Below are 26,351 nucleotides of genomic sequence, written 5' to 3'. Positions count from 1 at the left end.
AGAGCCTAGGGCTTGCCGATCAGAAGGTCAGCGGTTCAAATCCCCGCGACGGGGTGAGCTCCTGTTGTTCAGTCCCTGCTCCTGCCAACCTAGCAGTTTGAAAGAACTTCAAAGTGCAAGGAGATAAATAGGTACCGCTACAGTGGGAAGATAAACAGCATTTCCGTGTGCTGCTCTGGTTCGCCAGAAGCGGCTTAGTCATGCTGGCCACATGACCTGGAAGCTGTATGCCAGCTCCCTCGGCCAATAACGCGAGATGAGCGCCACAACCCCAGAGTTGGTCATGACTGGACCTAATGGTCAGGGGTCCCTTTACTGTTCATTTTTAGAAGGGTTCAGCTGCTTTAATAGTTGATTTCCCTACTATGGTGAAAGAGTACTGAAGTCAGGCAATTAACCTCTTTACTGTTCTTTAAAAAAAGATTTCCTCTGGTAGAAAATGGAAACTAAAATTGTTTTACATTATTTAGTCCATGTGTGTGTGTGTGTGTGTGTGTGTGTGTGTGTGTGTGTGTGTGTGTTGATTGCAAGCTGCCTTGTGTTCAACTGCAGAAAAGCAGGTTATATTTTCTGGAATAAAGAGAAAACTTTCCTCCATGGGTATTCAGAGCCCACACTTGAAATATCCCCATATAGAGGCTTGTTCACAAAACCTCTTGGTGCATGAATGTACACGGAACAAGCACTGCAACAAGTTATTGTTACAAGGAATGGGAGGTCTGGGAATGCAACCCACAGCCCCATCCAGCCCAAGGAGTATAAACTAGAGCAGGGGTAGTCAACCTTTTTATACCTACCGCCCATTAATGCATCTTTCTTGATGGTAAAATTTCCTTACCGTCCACCAGTGCTTGATGGAAAGAGGATTCAGCTTGTACTGTAGAACCCCCTACCGCCCACCTAGAATCCTGCAACAGCCACTAGTGGGCAGCAGGGACCAGGTTGACAACCCCTGAGCTAGAGTAAAGGTATAAAAGGTAAAGGACTCCTGGAAGGTTAAGTCCAGTCAAAGGCGACTATGGAGTTTGAGTGCTCATCTCGCTTCTGGCTGAGGGAGCCGGCGTTTGTCCACAGACAGCTTTCCGGGTTGTGTGGCCAGCATGACTAAACCACTTCTGGCGCAACAGGACACCCGTGATGGAAATGCCGTTTACCTTCCCGCCTCAGCGGTACCTATTTATCTACTTGCACTGGTATGTTTTCAAACTGATAGGTTGGCAGGAGTCGGGGCAGAGCAACGGGAGCTCACACCATCACGGGGATTCGAACCGCCGACCTTCCAATCGGCAAACCCAGGAGGCTCAGTGGTTTAGACCACAGTGCCACCCGAGTCCCCTATAAGCTATAGTAGTGCAGGTTGGCCCATTAGGGGGAAAGGGCCCCACCACCAGTCAACTCCAGTTGACTCTGCTTAATGTTGAACCTGGCTCCACCTACTGTTGGCCTCCCAGAATGCATGCCCCAAAGGGCAAGAGGCGGGGGGGAGGGGAATGACACATAGTTGTACCCTATGGCAATCCCTCTGAGCACAGCCGCTGTGGCCGTGCAGGAAAAGAGCACTTCCAAATAATTTTAGCAGGTTTTCAAAAATGGCATAGTAACTTGCTTTTTTTAAAAAAAATGCATATCAGAATGATCAGTTTAAATGAGAACATTGTTCCGAAACAAAAGTTTTGCTTGGAAAAAGCCCAGAAGTGCTTTCACACAGCTGAAATATGAACCTTCGGTCTGAGGGCATGAATTGTTGATGAGACCAAATGCTTTTAAAACCTTGATTTTCCAGGGTAAGTCTTGTTTATTGCTTTAAGACAAAGCTATATGGGAGCACGAGGTCATCTAAGGAATTTTTGCAAGGTACAAATGATGAGCTCTGGATCGGCATACTTTGCCTTGTCCATTGAAAGTGCATTGCACAACCTGGGCTTTTGATTCAACCCGAGACTTCGATTTCTGCTTACAAATGTTTTGCCAGTTGCTGTTCTGCTAAAAGGGCTCAAAGGAGACTTAAAACCAAAATCGCAGAATAATAAAACCCAACAGTAAAATGCTATTTGGTTGGGAATTTTAATATTGAAGTTTATTAATATTAAAGAATGGCTGCTAAGAAATAATCCACCACGGATAGGCACAAAATGCCTTCTGGAATCAGAATGGTCAATGACTGACTGTAGAAACTTACAAAGTAAGTAAACTAGTGCAAGAATGGACAGTGGTTAGGCATCTGTTCTGCATGTACACTAGTGGCCAATATTGTGGAAACCTTTTGGGGAAAGTGTATTTCTGAGGTTTGATAGCTCATAACACCATTTTTTTTAGTAATACCATTAAATTATATATCAATGGAAATATAATTTAATGAAGAATGTAACGCAACAAAGTTTGTTCAATTATCTGTATCCTATCAAAGTTTATAGCCAAATAACCAGAAGAAGTACAACTTGCTTAGCTTGATATGCAGTAGCTTTCCTTCATTTAAATGTAGCCAATGGGCATGAGTGTTTAGAGAGCCAATCAGGTGTTATGAGCCATCAAACCTCGGAAATACACTTTTCCCAAAAGGTTTCCACAATTTTGGCCACTAGTGTAGAAGGTTCTGGGGTGGGGTGAAAATGTTCCGTGCCTGAAACACTGGAGATCTGTTAGCAGTCTTTGAAGCTAGCTTTAAGATAGCCAGACGAATGGCCTGACTTTGATTCTTTTAATTGTTGTTATTGTTGTTGTTGTTGTTGTTGTTGTTGTATTGCTGTGCACTGCCCTGACCTTTTTCTGGGATGACGGTACAGAAATATAAGTAAACCACATTGCACCAAGGGGCTGGAAACTGATGGTGCTTGACCAAATCACATCTTTAGGATTCTGGCCCCAAGCAGCAAGTAGAATAGAGCAGGGGTCCCAAAACTAAGGCCCGGGGGCCGGATGTGGCCCAATCGCCTTCTAAATCCAGCCCACGGATGATCCGGGAATCGACATGTTTTTACCTGAGTAGAATGTGTCCTTTTATTTAAACTGCATCTCTGGGTTATTTGTGGGGCATAGGAATTCGTTCATTTTTTTTTCAAAATATAGTCTGGCCCCCCACAAGGTCTGAGGGACAGTGGACCAGCCCCCTGCTGAAAAAGTTTGCTGACCCCTGGAATAGAGCATGCCTGCATTGGGCAACTCAGCAAATGATTGTGTGCTTGAGGGTTGTAATGCCGCAATAGGACTAACACTTTAATTTGATTCTGTTGCTATAAAACAGTGTGTTCTGGAGAAGGCGATATGCCGCCAGATGTCTGGGAGATGGCAAAGAGGATATTTTCTGTCAGTGGAAAGGGCAGACAATTATTATTATTATTATTATTATTATTATTATGACAAAGTAATAATAATAAACAAATAAGAATAAAAATGTGCACCCCACCTCTGAGACCATTCCATTGTAACTATCCAACCTCCCAAAATTTCAACACCTCTTGCGATGGTTTGACCCCTTTCTGCTTTCACAATACAGTCGTACCTTGGAAGTCGAATGGAATCCATTCCAGAAGTCCATTCAACTTCCAAAATGTTCGGAAACCAAAGCGCGGTTTCTGGTTGGCTGCAGGAAGCCAATTGGAAGCTACAGAAGCCCCGTCGGACGTTCGGCTTCCAAAAATAGTTCGCAAACCGGAACAATCACTTTCGGGTTTGTGGTGTTCAGGAGCCAAAATGTTTGAGAACTAAGCTGTTCGAAAACCAAGGTATTACTGTACAAATTCTACAAACACCCTCCATATCGCCTCATAAAAAATTCTCCTGCATATTCCCCATCTTACCTTAATGGCACATGTTATTTATCATTAATTATTTATCCCATACCTCTTTATACCATTCTTCCTATTTTATATTCTGCTTGCCCCTTCCACTTCTTAGCTAAAATAATCATGCAGCTGTCAATAAATTTGTGAGGGGAGAGAATCATTCACAACTCCTAAACATTTGTGTTTTTGTTTGTCTGTTTTTGTTACATTGTGTTTTTTGTGTTTTTATGCTGGAAGCCCCCTCCGATCCTTCGGATGAAGGGGGGGTTTACAAATGAAATAATAATTTAAAAACGACACAAGGTTGTGTGCTGCCTTCCTTGTGATGTGCTACTTGGTAAACCCTTTAGAAGCCAGTTTGGTATATAAGTAGTATATAAATTAATAAATAATAATAATAATAATTAATAATAGCAGCAGCACAATTTAAAATAGGGATGAGTGAATATTGTCAAGGTCATGGCCTCTCCGTTTCTCATTCTATCTGTCTAAAATTCAGTTCCCCACATTTCCATGTGAATGTGCATTTTTAAAAAAAGGCCTAGCGAAAATTCATTAGCATTTTTGGGTGAAATTTTCATAATGTGCACATTTGTATGCAATGTTGCCACACATTTTACAGAGCATTTTTACCTAATGCAATGCTGTATATTTTTGTACATTATTTTCACTATCATAGGCATTTTTTTTGCACACCAGTCTGGTACATGCATTTTTGTACACGTTGCTTGGCATTGCAAAATTCGTAGCAGCATGCCTTTCGCAGGACGGCTGTGTTTCAGTTCTTGTATCGTTTTGGAAGGGCCAAATCTGGCAGGTTCACTTTTAAATGTGAACTGAATCAGATTTCTCGCCCATCCCTAATTTAAATTAATCCTTGGGCCCTGTTGACTCCAGTGTGCATAGGGGTTGTAGCAGATGGGGAATGTACAATGACATTCAGTTTGGTTAAGCAAGGGATGGGGAGCATGAGAGCCAGAGGCAAAAGGGGGGGGCAAAACAAAAAATGCATCTGTTACCTTTGTACATCCTCACTCACCCCTCTCTATCCTCCGTCCAGATAAGGAAGAGTTCTTATCAGATTTCAAGAGCACATTCCAGCCAGGCAAAACCACCCCAGGTGCAAAGGAAGAGCAGTGCAAAGTGTGACCTGGGGAGAGGGGAGAGCCCTGAAAGTCAAATAAAGAGGTCTGGGGGCCACGTTCAGGCCCCCAGGTCTGAGGTTCTCAATCCTGGGTTAAGTGAAGTGTGATAATAATTGTATTAAAAGATCCCGTTGTTTGCCTTTGGGTCATGTGTGATCGTCGAAGATGACATGTTCCCAATAGATCTGCCAAGCAGAACACTCGAACCAAAGAAAAACACTGTATGGCAGCTCAATGGTGTCTTTTGGTCTTCCAGGGAAGTTCTCTGCTGTGTATGCCCAATGTTCTCAAGGTGTATTTGGAAAACGGACAGACGAAAGCTTTCAAGTTTGACTCAAGCACTACTGTCAAGGTACTCCGAGCTGGATCCTAGATTTTACCTGTTATATTTTGAGTTCTATTATATTGCAGAAAGTGCTGGGGCCTGGTGCTCAAATCTGTGGGAATGTTCAGGGAGGCAGGAGAGGATATATTATTTAACTATCTCCTTCCCAACTTGCATTAACAAGTTCTATGATTTAGCAGAGTAACATTCCCCCCTTTTTAAACTTACACAATGGTTAGGTTTGCCACACTTGCTTTAGCCTCTAAAATAAGTTTCCCTTTTATTCCCTCCTAAAAAGAATAGACATAGCACAGTCTTGTAGAAAAGCATAAAAGAGTTTACTCACACATTCTGTTCACAGATGGATCCCAGAAGGCAGACTTAGGTTACAAAATATATACACCTGGCATCTATCCCATAAGGAGATAGTCCCTTTGTCCTCTCTTGGCTGGAAGCCAAGAGAGCATCTCAGGCTGATGCTTCTTCGACGAAAGCAAAATGGAGAAGAGAGAGATGTGGTGGCCAGCCCTGTGCTTTTGTTACCTGCACAGGTGAGGTCATGCCCACCTCTGGTCACATGTAGAGGAAGTTTGTCCCAGCCCAGGAGAAAACAGGAAGTTTATCTACTGGCTGGACAAACATCCCTCTTCATGTCCAAACATGTCCACTCTAGGAATGTTGTATTTGACTGCTCTGTGTTTCACACCCCACAAAATCAACATTTGGGTATTGAGAAGTGTCTTGGAAATTGAGAAGTGTCTTGCAAATAGAATATGGAGGTTATGCACACACACACACACACACACACACACACACACACACACACACATGCCAGTCTTGAATGGGTGACTTGTGCCATCCCAGTAAAGCACTTCCTACCTGTATCAATAGCCCCATTCAGGCAATTTTGCTCCCTCTCCGTGTAACATTGTGCAGAAGGGTAGCAGGGCTGTGCATTCTAGTGCCACCCCACTGTCCTGCCTCCTGCCAGCCCTGTCTTCATGCTATGCATGCACTGGGGGAAGAATTGACAGAGGGAAGTCTGCTGAGCACAGGGTCATGTGGGCATCCTACACACATTCAGCTGGCTTCTCTCTTCAGACGTTCCCCAATGCATAGACAGAGTGCGGGTGGAGCTGGCAGGGGACAAGGTTGATGGGTCCACAGTTGATGTGTAGAGAGAAAAATGCCTGACTAGGGCTTATTTGGTAAGCTTATCTAGTTTTGATTTCATGCTGTTTCTGTACGGTGCTCTGCGTGGTAGATTTTGCTGTGGCCTGATGTGTTTTATCACAAAAATCTATGTCCACCATCCGGTGCATAGTTATGCATGCTTAAGTACCACTGGTTCTTCTTATTTTTTATTTATTTATTGAATTTGTATGTCGCCTTTCATCTGAACATCACAGGGCGGTTCACAACATACAAATACAAAATGGGAACGCAAAGTACAAAAACAAGGCAAGCATCCATAACTCTGTGATGGGTTGTACCCAGTGGTCCCTCAACTTACGAATTACTCAACATCCAATGTTTTCTACTTACAAACGGGACAAATGGCTGCATGCTTATGAATTTTTCTACATCCGAACGGAAACCGTTAGCGCTTTTAAATGTGGTTTCCTTGACTTACGGATTTTTCCGAATATTTTTTTCCCTATGGGAATCCGCTTTTCGTCTTACGAAATTTTCGACCTACAAATGTGCATTCGGAACTGATTAAGTTCGTAAGTCGAGGGACCACTGTATCTTTTTTAACACATATGGGTGTAATTTCTTCTCTCCCCCCCCCAAAAAAAACATCAAAAAATCTCAGTGAAACCCATGAGATTCAGGGTGCTTAGTAACCCCTGGAATTAGACAATCCATTGCAATGGGTAAGCTTTTGTATCAAGAAACCTGCTGTGTTCTGAAACATCTTGGACACATTTGAAAGGGTAGTTTGGCAAGGACTTCTCCCCGTGGATCTGCTCTGCCTCTCGCCCACTCTGCTGCCATTGACGGTGCTCCAGATCTGCCACCCAAGATAGACACTTCACCTTGCCTGACGGGTACTCCCAACTCCGTCTAAATTAAGCACGGAGGGAATATCCACGTGTAGTCCTAGATAATTTATCTGGGGCATAGATTTGCTGTTTAATTTGTTGCTTTGCCATCAATAATTGGCAGGACATTATTCTCACTTTGAAAGAGAAGCTCTCCATCCGGAGCATTGGTTATTTTGCCTTGGTCTTGGAAGAGCACTACAATGTGTTGAAGATGTATCTTCTGCATGAGGATGAACTCATCGGACAGGTCAGTTGCAGTACTTTTGGTGCTCCCATCAGCGAAGGGTGGTGGACAAATGGGAAGAGCAACAGGAAGTACAACAGGGACTTTGAGCTACTGCACAATGGTCCCTCTGATCTCCTTTATTACTCCTTTACAAATCCAAGCCTTGGGCTCCATTTTGAGGGGAAAGTTGTGCAATTCTTTTATCTGGATTTTAAAAATATATGCAATTGTCTATGTTGCATTATGAAATCGCTTTGAGATACTTCATCGGAAGACATCAATGATCTTGCTAGTCCATGGACTAGCAGCTACTAAAAGCACGGGGCCGACTCCTCAGAATGTGTGGGTTGTGGGTGACTGGGAGCAGCTTCATTGGAGCCCTCTAAAATGCCAGTTCTCACAAGGATCTGTTCCTGTCATATGAACTGCTAGCATTTCAGAAGAGTGTTCCAACAGCCATGCATTCTATTGCTCAAAGCAAATCTCTGGCCCTCTTTCTTGGTGTTGCTGGTGGTGGTAGCTCATAAGTGCTGACTTTATCATCTGTTTGATTGTCCTTTGTCTAAAATACCATAGGAATGTCCTTTGAGTCATATCAAACTTGGTTCCCCCCACCAATAAACTCCAGATAATCCTGATAAATATACTGTTCTTCAAAATTTATTCCACTTCCACTATACACAAGGGAGGTGCGAGGAGCTAAACTGGATAGTGAAACTCCACCCACTTAGCAACAAGATATCATATTCAACAGTTCCCCCAGTGCCGGGTGTAATGATCGCCCAAATTTAGGGACAGCATAGAAGGAGTTAATGGGATTAGCCAGTTAGAACCCTAGGGGGTGGGGTTTGTTGTTGTTTAGTCGTTTAGTCGTGTCCAACTCTTCATGACCCCATGGACCATAGCACGCCAGGCACTCCTGTCTTGCACTGCCTCCCGCAGTTTGGTCAAACTCATGTTCGTAGCTCCGAGAACCCTGTCCAACCATCTCGTCCTCTGTCGTCCCCTTCTCCTAGTGCCCTCAATCTTTCCCAACATCAGGGTCTTTTCCAAGGATTCTTCTCTTCTCATGAGGTGGCCAAAGTATTGGAGCCTCAGCTTCACGATCTGTCCTTCCAGGGAGCACTCAGGGCTGATTTCCTTAAGAATGGATAGGTTTGATCTTCTAGCAGTCCATGGGACTCTCAAGAGTCTCCTCCAGCACCATAATTCAAAAGCATCAATTCTTCGGCGATCAGCCTTCTTTATGGTCCAGCTCTCACTTCCATACATCACTACTGGGAAAACCATAGCTTTAACTATACGGACCTTTGTCGGCAAGGTGATGTCTCTGCTTTTTAAGATGCTGTCTAGGTTTGTCGTTGCTTTTCTCCCAAGAAGCAGGCGTCTTTTAATTTCATGACTGCTGTCACCATCTGCAGTGATCAAGGAGCCCAAGAAAGTAAAATCTCTCACTGCCTCCATTTCTTCCCCTTCTATTTGCCAGGAGGTGATGGGACCAGTGGCCATGATCTTGGTTTTTTGGATGTTGAGCTTCAGACCATATTTTGCGCTCTCCTCTTTCACCCTCATTAAAAGGTTCTTTAATTCCTCCTCGCTTTCTGCCATCAAGGAGGGGGTGGGGTTAGGAGGACTATATAAACCCAACCCTGGAAGGAGAAGGTTGTTGTTGTTGGAACTGTTATTGATTATAAGCTATAGGTATAGGCTGGTATAGGAACTGTTATGAAAGAAAATAAGAACTAATCTTTCGGAAACCACATGCTTATGTACTAAATCTAAATAAACAAAGTTTGTTCCAACGTTTTCCCTGACTGGAGTGAGTGGAGAGATTACCAGACATATACTGGTTGGTGGCAGCAGAATTAAAACATGGTTGGTGCAGGTACCAATGGACCGTGAAACATCTTGGGGTTCTATGCAGGTTAAGGTAATCGCCACATCGGGTTACCAAATAGGCACCTGCCTACGGGCCCCATGCCTTTTAGGGGCCCCATGAAAACGGATCAAAATAATATTGATTTGATCTTGAAAGAAAATGACAATCAAGCTTTCTTAGTTCAATGTTATCCCACTACAGCAGACACACGAATCAAGAATTGCCCACACTTTTTCAAGCAACTATCTTTGCAAAACGGTAAGAACTTGCTTATCACAGAAATGAAAGTGGACCTTCTCAGGAAGATGGATACCGAGCCAAATCACTGCATTGTGGCTGTAATCCTCTTTTTTCTTCATTTCAGGTAGTTCAGAGGAAAGAGTCTCATGATTACCGGTGCCTCTTCAGAATCTGCTTTATACCCAGGGATCCACTGGATCTGTTGCAGCAAGATCCAGTTGCCTTTGAGTACCTCTATTTGCAGGTGATGTGGTAATGCATCTTGGGTCAGTCTATAGCCCTGTATGCCTTGGTTGGGGTATTTAGCGGGTGGCGCTGTGGGTTAAACCACAGAGCCTAGGGCTTGCCGATCAGAAGGTCGGTGGTTCAAATCCCCGCGACGGGGTGAGCTCCCGTTGCTCAGTCCCAGCTCCTGCCAACCTAGCAGTTCGAAAGCACGTCAAAGTGCAAGTAGATAAATAGGTACCACTACAGCGGGAAGGTAAACGCCGTTTCCGTGTGCTGCTCTGGTTCGCCAGAAGCGGCTTTGTCATGTTGGCCACATGACCTGGAAGCTGTACGCCGGTCCCTCGGCCAATAATGCGAGATGAGCGCCACAACCCCAGAGTCGGTCACGACTGGACCTAATGGTCAGGGGTCCCTTTACCTTTAACAGGAACCCAAAAGGTATTTATCAAGTTTTATACTTTTGCCACAGCTCTCCTACTCTCACATCCCACTGAAGTGCCTGCATAGATTAGCAACTGTGCACCACATACATAGCTCATAGATCCAACACAAATGGTGCTTTTCATTTTTAAAAAAGAACATTTTAAAAACAAGATCCAAAACACAACACACTCAATAGGATTTTCAAATTTGCAGAACTTCTTGAGAACTTCAGCATCCGCATTCAGATGTGAATCAGAGTCAGATAATTTGATCTATGTTTTTTTTTTAACTTGGATTTTATCAAGGAGAAAAACCCAAAGCATGTGTGTTGTAAATCTTCACAAATACAGTAATAGGAATATGTGTATTTTGTATTTGTATATTCATTATGCATTTTTATTCACATTTGTGTTTCATTACATTTTGAGAGCCATTGTTTTGGATTCCAGTGTGCTTGCCTATGTATGTATATATTCATGTGTGCATATGTAGGAGATGCTATGACTCTGCAACTTTGGCAAGCCATTGGGAAAAAGAAACAATTACAGTGATGCCTCGCAAGACGAAATTATTTTGTTCCGAGACTCGTTTCGTATTGCGAAAATTTCGTCTTGCGAAGCGCGGTTTCCCATAGGAAAAAAAATTATCAAAAAATTTGTCTCGCGAAGCACGGCCATAGAAAAATTCATCTTGCGAGTCACCAAAAAATATCGCGAACGCCTTTCGTCTTACGAGTTTTTCGTTGCGGGAGGCATTAGTCTTGCGAGGTACCACTGTACTCTTAGAATTGTTGCTAGGTGTCCTCTACCATCATCAGTGGTGCATTGGGGTCCTCTTACAGTCTGGATGTAATGGTCTTATGGTAAAGGGCATCTTTAGATGGTATTATGTATCACTACACTTTAAAATGTTATAAGCTGCACTTGGGGGCCCTCCTACTCGTTTTGCTGAGTGGGTCCCTAGACTTCTGCCCTCAAGTTCTGCCTTGACAGGACCATTGACCAGGGACACCAGCTTCTGGGTTTGCAGGGGGCGGGGGGGGGGGTGGTGGAGTGGTTGCTTGTGGTTAGGAATAGCTTGCATAAATGAAATGGTGTTTTTCTCACCTTGCTAACCTGGCTCTGTCATTTTCAGAGTTGCAGTGATGTGCTTCAGGAGAGATTTGCTGTCGAGATGAAGTGCAGCGTTGCTTTACGGCTGGCTGCACTGCACATCCAAGAGCGGATTATCGCCTGTGCTCAGCCGCAGAAAGTCTCTCTGAAATATATAGAGTAAGTCACACTTCTCCGAATAGGGCATTGTACTTCTCTAGGTTCGAATCCCTGCAACGGGGTGAGCTCCCGTTGCTCGGTCCCAGCTCCTGCCCACCTAGCAGTTCGAAAGCACATCAAAGTGCAAGTAGATAAATAGGGACCGCTCCGACGGGAAGGTAAACGGCGTTTCCGTGTGCTGCTCTGGTTCGCCAGAAGCAGCTTTGTCATGCTGGCCACATGACCCGGAAGCTGTCTGCGGACAAACGTCGGCTCCCTTGGCCTATAGAGCGAGATGAGCGCCGCAACCCCAGAGTCGGACACAACTGGACCTGATGGTCAAGGGCCCCTTTACCTTTACCTAGCCAAGTAGGTATGTGCAAACTAGTGTCAAATATGTGCTGAAATGCATAAAAGTTAGCGGAAATAACATACAAATATGCATTGTGTTAGGGGAAAATGCTGAGCAATTTTTATGAGGGCTTAAAAAACTATCCCAAATTGAATTTAGGATTGGGGAAACTGAGAAACTGAGACAGATTTTCCCATCTCTATGTCATAGTCCCACAATGGCAACTCCTGGTGTGCTAATTTCTTCCCCATTGCATAGGATCTCCTGCAATCATGATGGCACTCGTGGGAAAAAGGGGGAAAGCTTCCTTTTACTTTGCCATTAGCACCAGAAAGGCAGAGTCAAGCAGTTTCTGATCACCTCTATCATATACCCCCTCATCCTCTGGGATGACTTTCTTTAAACACTCTGGTTTTTGTTGTTGTTTTGTTTTTGAACAGAAAGGACTGGGGAATCGAAAACTTTATTTCCCCAACTCTGCTCCGAAACATGAAAGGCAAAGACATCAAAAAGGCCATCAGCTTTCACATGAAGAGGAATCAACTCTTGCTGGATCCGAGACAAAAGGTAACGCAGCTTTAGCACATCTCAAAGATCCCTGACTGCTTTCTTTCGCTGAGTTCGCTTGCTGCTGTTGAACAAATCTGTTCAGTGATCTTGATCAGTATTCTAGAGTAGTCTAGGTTCTCCATTCCAGATTTAGTGGACTAAAGTAAAGAACACAATGTGGAAAAGAGTCAGATTGGTTTGGCAGCATGCATGTGATGCAAGCTGAATATTAAATTCTCTCCTTTTGTGTGTGTGTGTGTGTATATATATATATTTCTGTTTTACAGTTTGAAGTACTCATTTTTACATCTTTAACATATCCATGACTTTCCTTCTTCTCTTACCATGGTTCATTTTACATATCAGAAATCCCTGCATATTTTACAAAAACCATACCATCCAGTATTCCATTATTGCAGCCATCAAAACTTATTTACACTGTTGAATTTATCCTAATGCTGCCAGCAATTTCAGCTGTACACAGTTATTCAGTAAATGTTCTTCTCTAAACATATGTTCTTCTTGTTCTCTTATTCTATATGTTAAGCCTGCAAGCTGTATATATGCTGTCAACAATTCTTCTTTGGTTGGGACCTCACTCGTTTTCCATTTTGGGGCTAACAAAACATGGGCCGCAGTAGTGGCATACATAACTAACCTTTTTTGACACTTGGGAATTTCCATCTGAATTATCCCCAACAGAAAGGACTCTGGGTTTTTTTTTGGGGGGGGGAGTACTTTTAAACATTCAATTCATTATGGCTCCTTTCCCAATACTCTTTTACCCTTTTACAAGTCCACCACATATGAAAGAACGTTCCCTGAATATTAAACTCTTAAGCCTATTAAGTGACTCATACACTAGGGCAGGGGTTCCCAACAAAATTTTCTCGAGGACCCCTCATCAAGCCGCTATTGTGACAAGGACCCCCATTAATTCCTAATCCTAAATCTTTGTTTTGCAAAGAGGCAGCACGCACCAGGGAGGAGGGAGGGGAATGGCGAAGACAGGGTACCTGCGCAGTAGCGCACAAATGAAGCCGACGCGCGCAAAGCATCTTGGGGAGGTGAGCGTTAGTAGAATGTGCGCGCTGCCTCTTCGCAAAACAGTAGTGTTTGTAAAGCACCACCTAACGGCATACAGCAGAACTACTGCCTCTATCTAATTCTAGTTTTGCGCTAGACTCTGCTCATGCAGGAAGCGGCCAAAACAAAAAATCTGTTATCATATGAAATATATTTAATATATTTTTTATTCTAATAGCATCTTGCGGACCCCTCTGGCATAGCTCGCGGACCCCTGGGGGTCCCCGGACCATCTGTTGGGAACCACTGCACTAGGGGTTGATCCAAACACCTGGGCAGTGATGGCACTTGATAGAGCAGTACTGTAGTACCGTATTTTTTGCTCCATAAGACGCACCTGACCAAAAGACACACCTAATTTTTAGAGGAGGAAAGGGGGAAAGCCCTGTTTTGGGGGGGGGGACAGTTCAAAGTTGTGCAGCTTCTTTTTGCAAATGGGAAAAGCCCCGTTTTTTTAAGCATCAGCTCACAGTTGTGCAGTTTTTTGTTTTGTTTTTTGTTTTGTTTTTTGCAAAGGTGGAAAGCTCCATTTTTGAGGATCAGCTCAAAGTTGTTGAGCTTACCTTGCAAAGGGGAAAAAATCCTGTTTTATGGGTTCAACTCACAGTTCTGCAGCTTCTTTAGGAAAGGAAAGGGAACCATTTCTACAGTTTCCAGACAGATAATCTAATCAGCCAGTCACATGTCAACTGGGGAAACACAACAATAGAGGCCTGGATAAGGGGGCGGGGCAGGAAGGGAGCTAGTGCCTCTTATCTCCCTCCCCGATCTCTTGCAGTCAGCTGCTGAGCAGGTTCCTTTAGACACCCTCCTTCCCTCCTGTTAGCCTTTAGCTCTTTTAAAAAAAACAAGCACGACCTGCTTTTTGCCCCTGGGCAATTGGCTCCAGGGACTGTGCATTCGCTCCATAAGACACACAGACATTTCCTCTTACTTTTCAGGAGGGAAAAAGTGCATCCTATGGAGCGAAAAATATGGTGCCTTGGTTCCCAAACAGCTTCGTTTCCAAACAAATCGGCTCCGGAACACTGTAAACATGGAAGTAAGTGTTCTGGTTTGCAAACGTTTTTCGGAAGCTGAACATTTAACACGGCTTCCGTTTGAGAGTAGGAAGCTCCTGCAGCCAATCGGAAGCCACACCTTGGTTTCCGAACGGTTTCAGGAGTTGAATGGACTCCTGGAACGGATTACGTTCAAGAACCAAGGTACCACTGTATAGTCATTGCCACTTGTACCAGGGTAGAAGGTAGGTCCAAGGACAAATTCCAGCCAGGCAAAAGTACTCAAGGAGCATAGGAAGCGGGGCTGGCAAGGGGTGTGGTTTGGGGAAAGATGGTATGTCTGGGAAGAGGGTGTGGTCTGGTAAGACTCCCAAAGGTCATATGGAGAGACCTGGAGGTACGCATTAGTTCCCAGGGCTTCCCACCCGTTTTAGATTATCGTTTCAGCATTGCGATCCCATTGCTTACCTTGATTTGTACAATAGCTGGTTTTCTTAACTATTGCTAAGCATTCCTCTCCACCATTGCAGCACCTCCTCTCAGCAGCACATGTGCGTCTGTGTTACCTGCAGATTCTGGGGGATCTGAAACTCTATGGAGGAAAGGTCTTCAATGCCACTCTAATGGTAAAGTCATAATCTGTTTAACATAATATTTGAAAGACACTTTTGGTGTATTTTTTAGGCTCCTTTACTGTGAGAACTCAAGAGCATGGAAGGAGTCTGGGTCCAGGGTAGGGGTGGGCAAATGTGTTAGTTTTGGGTACTCATCGTTTCTCCCTTTTCCAACCTTAATTTCACTTTTCCACATATCCACCTCAGTCCTTTTCAAAACGCATCAGCATTTTGGTGTGAATTTCACCTAATAAGCAATTTTTGTATCCAAGGTTACCTAATATATATGTTTCTTTGCAAACTACTTTCCCTAATATAATGCATTTTAATGCTATTTTCACTAATATATATAGAGAGAGATACACACACACACAACTACTTGACAGGAGAACTGCATTGGAGGAATTTGTCAAAATTACTTCCTTACTATATTTCTATACAGTTGTACCGTAGTTCTCGAACGTAATCCATTCCAGAAGTCTGATCAACTTCCGAAAACCAAGGCGCGGCTTCCGATTGGCTGCAGGAGCTTCCTGCACCCAAGCGGAAGCAGCGTCAGTCATTCGGCTTCCAAAAAACATTCAAAAACCGGAATACTTACTTCCAGGTTTTCGGCATTCAGGAGCCAAAACGTACGAGAACCAAGGTACGACTGTACTGCTCTTCATTCAAAGATCACAGGGTGGTTTACATTAGAAACACAAAAATAAATGCTCTTGCTAGGAGGTGATGAGTAGAACCAGGTTCCAGAATAGGAAAATGTTGGGTGGAATTCAACATAGCTCTAAGTGGAGCATTTGTGCATGAAATAAGGTCTGCTTGTGCAACAGGAGTCCCCCCACCCCTGGCCGCCAACTCTCCTTCAAAATCTGTTTGGGGGGGGGGGTGTTCCACCAATCCTCCAGAGCAGATTTACAATAGGTGGTGCAGGGGTAGAGGGCAAAATGTCTCATTGCATGAGCTAAATTTATTTTGCGCATGCAGCGATTTAGTTGAATCCTGCCCATTATTTATATTATGTTTAGATGATAGCTCGAAAACGATGCTTAAAAGAGTATCTGAACTTTTCAGAAATGTCTGTTTGAGGTCAAAGGGCATTGAAACTTACTTGGTCAATAGCCCACTGTTTCTCTTTTCTTTCTTTTATTTTGTATTTAACATTTGCATTCATATATAGATCATAATCATATACAAATAGGATCCTCTGAATCCTTGAAATTCCCTCCAACCCTGCATGGGTTCCAAAACTATTCTTTTTCAACTGCATCGTATAATGTTCTCCATATTTCCATAGAGCTCAGTACTTACCATAGTTCTTGTTACATTACAAGTGTTGCTAAAATCCTGCCAATGTTTTTAATTGTTTACAGTGTTCTTCTAAGTAACTTTTTTTAAAATTCCCCATTCTTTATTCAATTTATTATCTTATTGGTTTCTGATCTTCCCAGTCATTTTCGCCATTTCGGCATAGTCCATCATCTTTATTAGCCATTCTTCTCTGGGAATGAGCCCACTGTATCTCAATCAGTGTAGAGACTGATTCACCCATTTCCATTCCTTGATTTGCAGCTGAGTGTGTTGACATTCTTCTTTGTAAAACATTGAGGGCAGTGGTAGAAAGTTTTGTCTGTAGTCTTTGATGCATGGGGGCTCATTCCCACATGCAAGTCCTCAGTGTGATGCACTGACCACTGCATGGGATCTCATCATGGGTAAGAGGTTGTCTACTGGAGTCTAAGCAACTTTCCCTCCATGTAGTTGCAGGACAGAGAATCATGTGTGGCCCTCCTGGTGGGAGCCAAATATGGAATCAGCCAAGTGGTTAATAACAAACTGAACATTGTCACAATGCTGGCAGAATTTGCAAACATTAGCAGGCTGGAGCTGACCGAAGAATCTGACAAAGTAAGCATGGTGAAAATCTACCTCCAAGATATCAAGGTAACTATGACTTATTATTATTATTATTATTATTATTATTATTATTATTATTATTAATACAGTGGTACCTCACAAGACGAATGCCCTGCAAGACGAATTTTTCGCAAGATGAATGCTTCTTGCGATCTGATGGTGACTCACAAGACGAATTCGCTTTGCGAAAAATTCGTCTTGCGAATCGCGGTTTCCCATAGGAATGCATTGAAATTTAATTAATGTGTTCCTATGGGCAAAAAAAGAAATTTCAATGCATTCCTATGGAAAACCGCAATTCGCAAGACGAATTTTTCACAAAACGAATTGACTCACGGAACGAATTAAATTCATCTTGCGAGGCATCACTGTATTAAATTTGTATACAGCCCTATACTCGTAGAATTCAGGGCGGTTCACAACAGAGAATCACAATATAAAAAAATAGAAAATGCATAATAAAAAAACACATTTCCACAACACATTTTAAAAGGGCATCGGATGTCCGAAAGAAAGTCTGGTTGAACAGGAATGTTTTTGCCTGGTGCTTAAAGGTGTATAATGAAGGTGCCAGGTGAACTTCCCTGGGGAGAGCATTCCACAGTTGAGGAGCCACTGCAGAGAAGGCCTGTTCTCGTGTTGCCACTCTCTGGACCTTTCAAGGAGGAGGCACACAAAGGAGGGCTTCAGAAGATGATCTCAGGGTCCGGGTAGGTTCATATGGAAAGAGGCGGTCCTTGAGGCATTCCAGTCCTGAGCCATAACTTTAACAATTATTTGGGCTATGGGTGGAAGGGAGATCTATTTTATGTCATGTTTCAAAATCAACCATTTTATGTCATGTTTCAAAATCAACCATTTCCATAAGAGGAAATGGACGCTCCATGCGCCCCCCCCTCCCCATACAAACTGAAGGTGTAAATGGGTGAATAGACCATATTTCTTAAAGCTACAATGATCTCTGTCATGTCTCAATCTTCCAAAGGAACAGTCCTGGGTGAGTGCCTGGAACCCTTTGGACTCTTGCCACCACCATACCTGCCAAGTCCTCGGACCGGCAGCTGTGTGACACCGGAAGTTGCGTAGACGCAACTTCCGGTGTCGCTTTGCCCATCTATGGGCACCAAAAATGGCCGGCGCCGGCTTCGAAAGTCGCGTCTACACATGTCCGGAAGTGCGTAGACGCGACTTCCGGTGTCGGTGGCAGCCATTTTTGGTGCCCATAGATGGGCAGAGCGACACCGGAAGTCACATCTACGCACTTCCGGACATGTGTAGACGCGACTTTCGAAGCCAGCGCCGGCCATTTTCGGTGCCCATAGATGGGCAAATCAGAAGGAAAAAAAGGCCGCCAGCAGGAGAATATAAGGGAGAATAATGGGACTGCCGGGAAACGGTATGAAGAAACGGGGGTTTCCCGGGGAAAACGGGGGACTTGGCAGCTATGGCCACCGCTTGACAGAGAGAGGAGAAGGCACCCAACTTTTGCAACACTATGTTTGAAGTACATTCTTTCCCACAAAGAAATCTGGGCGCTGTAGTTTTGCCTTCGCAGAGTTAACAGTTCCCAGCAACCCTCAACAAACTTGAGTGCCCAGAATTCTTGGGGTGGGGGGCGGAAATGTGCTTCAAATGTGCTTTCAGGGTATATTTTGTTCACAGCATGAGCAAACCAGAAGCTGGAACCCGTTTGTGGGGCACCGTCTCCTTTTGTTTTGCTAACCATAATAAATGCCTGTCGTATTTCTTCCTCCTTGGACCACACAGGTGAGTGTACATAGACAACTCTGCATGGAGTCCTAACATGTACACGAGCATTTCATGCGTAAGAAAGATGGCACAGGCAAAGAAGGTTTCTTAGTGTGGATGAGGGTTTGTGCAGATGTCTTCAGCCTGCTTTTTGCTTCCCCTCCTTCAAGCTGCTGACTCTGCTGCTGGAAACTAACAATGCCAAAGACCTGGCTTGCCTCATCTGCGGCTACTACAGGCTGTTTGTTGATTCGAGCAGTTCCATATTTGTCTGGGGGGAGAAAAGGCCTCCGGTACACCGTATCTCAGCCGAGGAAGGTAAAAACAACCCGAAAGCAGTGACCAAACAGTTAGGAAGACTCTTACAGTCCCATGAACGTACAGGTGAAACTCGGAAAATTAGAATATCGTCGAAAAGTGCATTCATTTCAGTAACGCAACTTAAAAGGTGAAACCAATATATGAGATAGATGCATGACATGCAAAGCAAGATAAGTCAAGCCTTTATTTGTTGTAATTGTAATTGTCGTTAGGCGGGTCAATTATAAATGGAATGCAATTAATGAAATGTAATAGCGATGTTTAGTTTTGTATTATTGTAACTATTTGTTTTATTACTGTGGAATTCCCAAAAGAAAGCATCTGTAAATATTAAACGAAAAATAAAAAATGATAAGCTGCGATACGGAAATAAATGCACTTTTCGACGATATTCCAATTTTCCGAGTTTCACCTGTATTATGAAGTACCGTATTGGCCTGAATATAAGCCTCACTTTCTCCCCAAATTCCGACCATGAAAAGTTAAAGTGCGGCTTATATTTGTGACATTACGTTATGCAGCCAGGAGCAATGAGGAATGGAGCGGCTTATATTCGGGTATTTTTTCCTCTATTTCTCCCCCCGCCCCCCAATCAATTTTAAATATGCTGATTATGTTCAGGCCAATACGGTATTTGTGTTCTGTGTTATAAATCAAGCACTGCTAGTAGTAGTAGTAATAATAATAAAAATAATAATAATAATAATAATTTTTATTTATACCCCTCCCTTCCCAATGAGAGCTGGGCTCAGGGCGGCTGACATCAATAAAATTACAATAAAACGTAAAAGAAAGAAAAATAATTGATTAAAATGCAGATTAAAATACAATTTAGATTTAAAAATTGTTTTAAAATGCAGCCTCCTTTTAAAATGGCCCAAATCAAAACCCAAAGGCCAGGCGGAACAGTTCCGTCTTGCAGGCCCTGCGGAAAGATGTCAACTCCTGCACGGCCCTGGTCTCCTGTGAGAGAGCATTCCACCAAGTCGGGGCCAGTACTGAAAAGGCCCTGGCCCTGGTAGAGGCCAGGAGTTGCTTCTTTTCATTTTCCAATCAATAAACAATGTACTGTGCTATAAAATAAATAAGACAGTATTGTAAATGATAAAAATTAAAATTATTATTTTTCCCCTACCTGCACTGATGTTAGTCATTGTTTGGATGGGGGTCACAATCAATCAGTAGCTGAACTGGGTTCACACAGTCGCAAAAACAAATTAACCGAAAAAGCCTCAAAAACAAAAACACAAAATAAATAGTAAAAACAAAAGCGCCAAACTTAATCCGTTCCGGAGGTCCGTTTGACTTCTGAAATGTTTGAAAACCAAGTCTGATTGGTGCAGGCGCCCCAGAAACAATAGTTGACAGCTGCATCGGATGTTCAACTTCCGCAAAACGTTTGAAAACTGGAACACTTCTGGGTTTTTGGCGTTTGAGAACCAAGGTACCACTGTAATCATAAATGACTAAGAATAAAAATGTGCACCCCACCACCGAGACCATTCCATTGTAACTATCCAGCCTCCCAGAATTTCAACACCTCTTGCAATGGTTTGACCCCTTACCAACAAGCCCTATTTCCATCTCTTGCTCGGCAGGGTATGAGTCGAGGACCTGCAGTGATTCCGAAGAGTCATCTGAGCCGGACTCCTCCTTGGACCGTTTTTCAGACACACAGTCGCCCCGGCACAGCCGCATCAGCCCCCTGCTTGAGGATGAAGGAGAGCAGGAGGCTCTGCAGCAAGAAAGGAAGGATCTGGAGGGCAAAGAGGCGAGCTTTTGCAACGGGTACGACAACACAAACGACAGCTTGTCGGAAGCCTCTGACTCAGCCAACACAGAGAGTCGGGGGCTGAAGACCAGCGGTTCGAGCGACTCTCTGGACGCTCTCGAGGAGGACGATTTGGAAACGTGCTCCTCGAGCAAGCCAGAGTTTTTCCACCTGTATGTCCCCACCCTTCAGGAACTGATGGGCAATGGCAAGACCTTCGTGGGTGCAGACAAAGGAGGAGGAAACCGAGCGACACAGGAGTCTTTCTTCTCCTTCCTCGTGCCGCCCCAGCCGGACGGAGAATTTCAAAGGGAAAGTGACCTGTCAGTTTCCGCTCTGGAGTCCAAGCTGTCGGAGAGCAACATCATGGAGTACTACAGCCTTTGTGCCAACATTTCCCCAGCCAGCAACGGAGAGAAGACCACCCAAAGCGACAGCCCAGAGAGTGGCTCTTTGAACGGCCCCGAGGGAGACGAGCGGCTCAGCGGAGGTGGCATGCGGGGCTTCATCTTGGCTCCTCCCCCTGGATTCGGAGACGCCAGCTCAGACGAGGAATTCTACGACGCAGCAGAAAGGGTGACACAGGCAGAGGCGCAAGCAGGTGAGACCAAAGGGATCCCCCGGGGTGGTGGGGGTTATGATCAGTTGATGGATGGACTGACAGGTTGCGCTGAACGGTCGCTTTACTTTTACAAAAAAGTAACCTTGCAAAAGAGAATAAAGTCTTTCATCCACAGTGCCCAGCGCTAAATGTGGACTTTCAATTCAAATGTTCTTTTGTGTTGACTTTCAGTCTGAGGACTAGAGCCCAGCAAGGATAGTAGTGGGTTGCAAATAATAATTCTTAACATAAATATTGTGCTTTCACATTTGTAAAGTGTTTCAGGCAAGTATGCATGTATGTATTTATGTAAGCATGCATGTCTCTTGCTTAATGCCAAAGTAGACATCTAAGCAGTTTACAAGGCCTTGAAAACTGGTAGTGCAATCTTTGAGGTATCATCAGCCACTGGTTTTAAACGAACAGATCATTTATCCTCATATTTTTAAAATAACATTTCTTTCTTCACACTGATAGTCTCTTCCTTGTTTTTAGATACAGGTATGTAGCCGTGTTGGTCTGGCGTAGTCGAAACAAAATAATAATAAAAAATTCTTCCAGTAGCACCTTAGAGACCAACTAAGTTTGTTTATTTTTATTTTTTATTTTTGTTTGTTTGTTTGTTTTATTTTTAGGTTCTGCAGGCCCGGCCCGCCCAAATGTACAAGACTGCAGCACCCTGAAAGTGTCGTCCAGCTGCGGCTTGGGTGAAAATGTTCTGTCAAGGCAAAGCAGGAGGACAAAACACAGGCCAGAAAAGGAGCCAAGGAGTGGCAACAACAGCCTGAGAAAGAGGAGGTCTTTCCTGCAGACAAATTACACCTCCCAAGTTACTTTCCCTCAAGCTCCAACACAGTCCCTGGAAAACATTGATCCGTTGTCCTATGAAGGAGAAGCTGGGTCTTCAGCTCTTCCCTCCTCACCTGTTGTGGCCTCCTTGAGGGACCCTGAGAGAGATTCTGCACTTCTTGAGGTCAAACAGATAGCTCAGATAGCCCAAAAGACACCTGTCTTAACAGAGATGGAGCCCGATTCACTAGAAACCAAGTCATTAACCGATTCAGTTGTGTGTCCTGTCTTGGCCATTCGTGTCCAAGATGCTCAGGAAGGGATAGAGAGTTCAGACTTTGCCCGTAGCTCTTTCTCCACAGTGAAGCAAGACGGTAGTTTAGCTGTGTCAGAAATCTCCTTTCACGACCTTGACACCACTTACAAAGAAAAACCAGAAGGTCTTACAGAAACAGCTAGCAGAGTTCAGGACTGTTGTGTCTCTGGAGGAAAGAAAATATCTGGCAATGCAGCGGGGACAGCAAAAGCCTCACATGAAGCAGGAGGAGTCAGCTATGTATTGATTGAGGAGATAATACACACCACTACCAAACCCTCCGGGTCTCTGAACAGCTACCAAGGGAAAGTGTCGCCTCGTGTGCCAATCTCGGAACAGGATCTCCTTTCTACTCAGAAGGTGGAGAAATACGAGCAGCTTGTGCTAGGTACCTGCAAAAGAATCCAAGGTGACCTGGCCTCACGTGGCTCAAGTCAGGCACCCGGAGGCTTACTGCTCCAAGAAGACACCAGCAAAACGTTGAGTGAAGGCTCTGTGGCAACATCTGAAGATGCCAAACGGCTGGGTTTCTCAAGAGCAAATGAGCTCCTTTCCAAGTGTGATGGTGCTTCAGGCATCAAGACACACCACTCTCAGCTTGGTATTAGTTCAGTGGGAGGTCAAAGAGGAACACAGCAGAAGGTAAATGACAAGCACCAGAGAATTGTTGGCCAAAGTGATCTGGTTGCAGACCAGGTCTCTTTAAACGATGATGTCCCAAGTCAATGGTTGTCGTCAACCATGACTCCTCCTCTGGATAGGTCTTCAGAACTTGCTGGTGACCAGAAGCCAGAGGAGAGAGCGCTCACAAATGATGCCTCCCATGTGGATTGTAAAAATATACGGCCCAGTCCACTAGTTGTCCTTACAGAGGAGAGTGTGGAGCAGAGAAAAGCTGGCATTTCAGATGGAGTGGGTGGCTTTTCACATGACAATCTGTGTAAGTCTACGGGGCTCAGTAAGGAAAGCAGTATTTCAGAGTCGTCTTTTTTGTGTTCTGGTAACTTAACAGATGACGCTAAAGCACCAGTGAGCTCTAAGACAACAGATTCTCCAGCTGAGGTGAACACCACAGAGTCATTCTCGCCAAAACATAAAACAGACGGATGCAGTTGCCGGTTGACTTATGCAAGTTGTTTCCATGGGCTAGATGAGGCAGAATTAGAATTTGCCAATCCAGTTGCATGTGGTCCTTCTGAGGAGCCATTAACAACCCCACCAACAACAAGAAGTTCGCCATCTTTAGATTTTAACTCCATGAGACTTGTTGTAGAACATAACTATGTGAATTGTAACCCCAAAGACTGTAGAAATCACGTCTTGCTTCCAGACTCTCATATTCAAGTGTTGAGCTGTTTAAAGGATAGAACGTGTGCCTCACCTTTTGACTTCCACCAGTTGCTAGATAATATTATAGACCTACAGGAAATTTTGCGGCAGTTTGGGGGAAGCAGAATAAAGCACCCTCGGGATAAATGTTTGGCCCATTTTTCAGAAAACAAGAACACCTTGCACACAGAATCACAAAGGCTGATGTCCAGTTGCCAGAAAGTTATCAAAGCACGTGGGCCTTCCTCGGAGACGCAAAACGCCATTCGGGAGACCTTCCAGAACCTTCTCCAGCTGACCGAAGTGTGCTTTCAGTTCACAAACTGTGGCCTTTGCAGCAAGAGGCACAAAGACCTCGCGGTCAACCTCAGAGATGTCGCGTACAGCTATCGCCAGTTTGTCCAAGCAGCACAGCAAGCCTGGGAGAGGGGCTATCCCAATTTGAGCATAAGACTCCTTGTGTGCCAGTACACTGCCCTCAGTGCAGCCCTCTTCTGCCTCGTGCAACAATTCAGGGCCTCGTCTTGTGTATGAGATGGGAGGATTTTGCACAGGTGCCTGTCCGACTTTCAACGGGGAACGACCTAGCCAAGTGTCTGCCCTTAAAAGCCCTCCTCCCAGTAAAGACAAGCTGATACGTAACAGCTGGACTGAAGCAAGCAATTGAACAGTCCTCCTCTCTAATGAATATCAATGCTCATGGCTTAAATGAGTCGAACTTGGCAGGATTGCTCAACCTTCATGCAGAATAGTATTTTGGTGCATGTCCAACTTGCTCCCCCCGCCCTGTGTGCCATAGGTAAAGAACACAAGATATTTGTCTCTTTTGCGTGACTCAGGGTGTTAACAGCTGCAGTTATATGCATGCAGTCTCCCCATAATACCTGAGAGAGAGTGCTGTCTGTCGGCCGGACTGAAGTACTGAGAACATTCTAAAGTTATAGTTTGGGTGTGCCAACCTGCCTGAGGGAAGCGCATCAGACGATTCCATGCGCGTGGGTGAAAATCAGGGCTTCTCATGCTTAAGCAATGCAGACTGGGATGGATTTTCAAACAAAACAACACGCAGGGCAGATAATTATCTAATCCAAGTGGCTCCAGTGTAGGGGACAGAGTGCCTCATTGTACCTATTGGACTCCAACGCCCAGGGGTGCCATCTTGGGCAGCTGGGGGTCGTCCCCCCCCCCAAAAAAAATTCAATATTCCATGGTCTGTGGAATGCCCCGTTGGGCCTTCCCACAGCTGTGGCAGTGTTGGAAGATGCTGTGCAGTTTAGTGCAACCTCGCGCCAAGTGCACTGGTCCCCGGGGCATCTCCCGATGCTGTGTGGCCCAGCAGGAGGCTGAAGCAGTGTGTGCAGTGTTGGGAGATGCTGTGGGGACCGGTGTGCAGGCATGAGGTCGTACTGAACTGCGCAGGAGCTCCCGACACTGCAAAGGTCAGTGCAGCCTTCCGCTAGACCAACATGGCCTAGCAGAAGGCTGCACCAGCCTCGCGAGACGCACATGACATCACACATGCACGCCAGGCCCTCAGTCTTTGAGGCAACCCAGCACCTGTGCCAATGCCCATCAACCCCAGCCAGCATGGTCAGTGGGCAGGGATGATGGGAGTTGTAGTCCAGGTCAGCCACCCTTGACTTAATGGCTCCCCAGCAGTGGCCTGTCAGTGGACATAGCTGACGGGAAGTGATCCAGAAAGTTGACAATGCACACTTCCTGCCTCCCAGGAAGTGTTGTGAGATGCTTTCCTATGCTTATAGCCATTTGCTTCAGTGCCACAGTGGGGAGCTGAGGAAGTGTCATGGTGGACATGCCTCCTCATTGGATTTCAGTACAGAATTTCCTTGGAAAATGGATTCCATTAGCAGCCAGTAAGCGACGTAAAGGTAGTGTACCGGATAGCTGTTACCTGAGAAGCAGAATCCGCCCCCTGCTTGTTTCCTTTCCACAAACTCTTAGCAGCACTTCTAGAGGGACGGCCCCCTGTTGGCTTTTCATCCGTCAGACCTCCTGCGTATATACTCTTGTCTACTTCATGCATCTCGTATGGACTGAGCTGTTGTCTTCTCAAAGTTCCTGCCACAATAAACCAGTCAGTTTTGTCATAGAGCTTTCTTCCTCCGAGTTCCAATCAGTCAGCCCTCACCAGAAACGGTTTATTTTAAAAGCAAATAAGCACACACACACACCCCATCTAAAAGCTACATTTAGGGTCTCAAAATTGTAGGGTACTTTGGCAATAGCCACAAGAGCTTGAATTTGGTACCCATGTGAGTGATGGATTGTGGTTGACATGAGGGTACAGGTATTCCCCCAAGCAGGATAATCTGTGAGTGAGATTCCCTCCAGATGCTTTGGAATAAGACATCCCGGCATGGCCAATGGTCAGGGATGATGGAACATCTGAAGG

General features: G+C 44.6%; 1 protein-coding gene across 3 annotated transcripts in view; it reads left to right on the top strand.

Moving 5' to 3' along the window:
* Nucleotides 1-26,050, top strand: part of FRMPD1 (FERM and PDZ domain containing 1) — a 76,034-nt gene extending 49,984 nt beyond the window's left edge. For 2 of the 3 annotated variants that reach the window (XM_088658905.1, XM_088658906.1), the window contains exons 8-17: nt 5,184-5,279; nt 7,422-7,547; nt 9,770-9,889; nt 11,431-11,567; nt 12,339-12,465; nt 15,065-15,160; nt 16,907-17,089; nt 18,982-19,129; nt 20,731-21,504; nt 22,140-26,050. In XM_088658905.1, coding sequence (XP_088515031.1) covers nt 5,184-5,279; nt 7,422-7,547; nt 9,770-9,889; nt 11,431-11,567; nt 12,339-12,465; nt 15,065-15,160; nt 16,907-17,089; nt 18,982-19,129; nt 20,731-21,504; nt 22,140-24,472 — 4,140 coding nt within the window. In that variant the 3' untranslated portion in view covers nt 24,473-26,050. The remainder of the gene's footprint in view (nt 1-5,183; nt 5,280-7,421; nt 7,548-9,769; nt 9,890-11,430; nt 11,568-12,338; nt 12,466-15,064; nt 15,161-16,906; nt 17,090-18,981; nt 19,130-20,730; nt 21,505-22,139) is intronic. The other variant, XM_088658907.1, reaches the window with a different exon arrangement.
* Nucleotides 26,051-26,351: the final 301 nt, after the last annotated feature.

Source organism: Zootoca vivipara, chromosome 15 (genome assembly GCF_965207765.1).
Source record: "Zootoca vivipara chromosome 15, rZooViv2.hap1.1, whole genome shotgun sequence".
NCBI lineage: Eukaryota > Metazoa > Chordata > Lepidosauria > Squamata > Lacertidae > Zootoca > Zootoca vivipara.
This window is presented reverse-complemented; position numbering and strand designations above follow the sequence as displayed.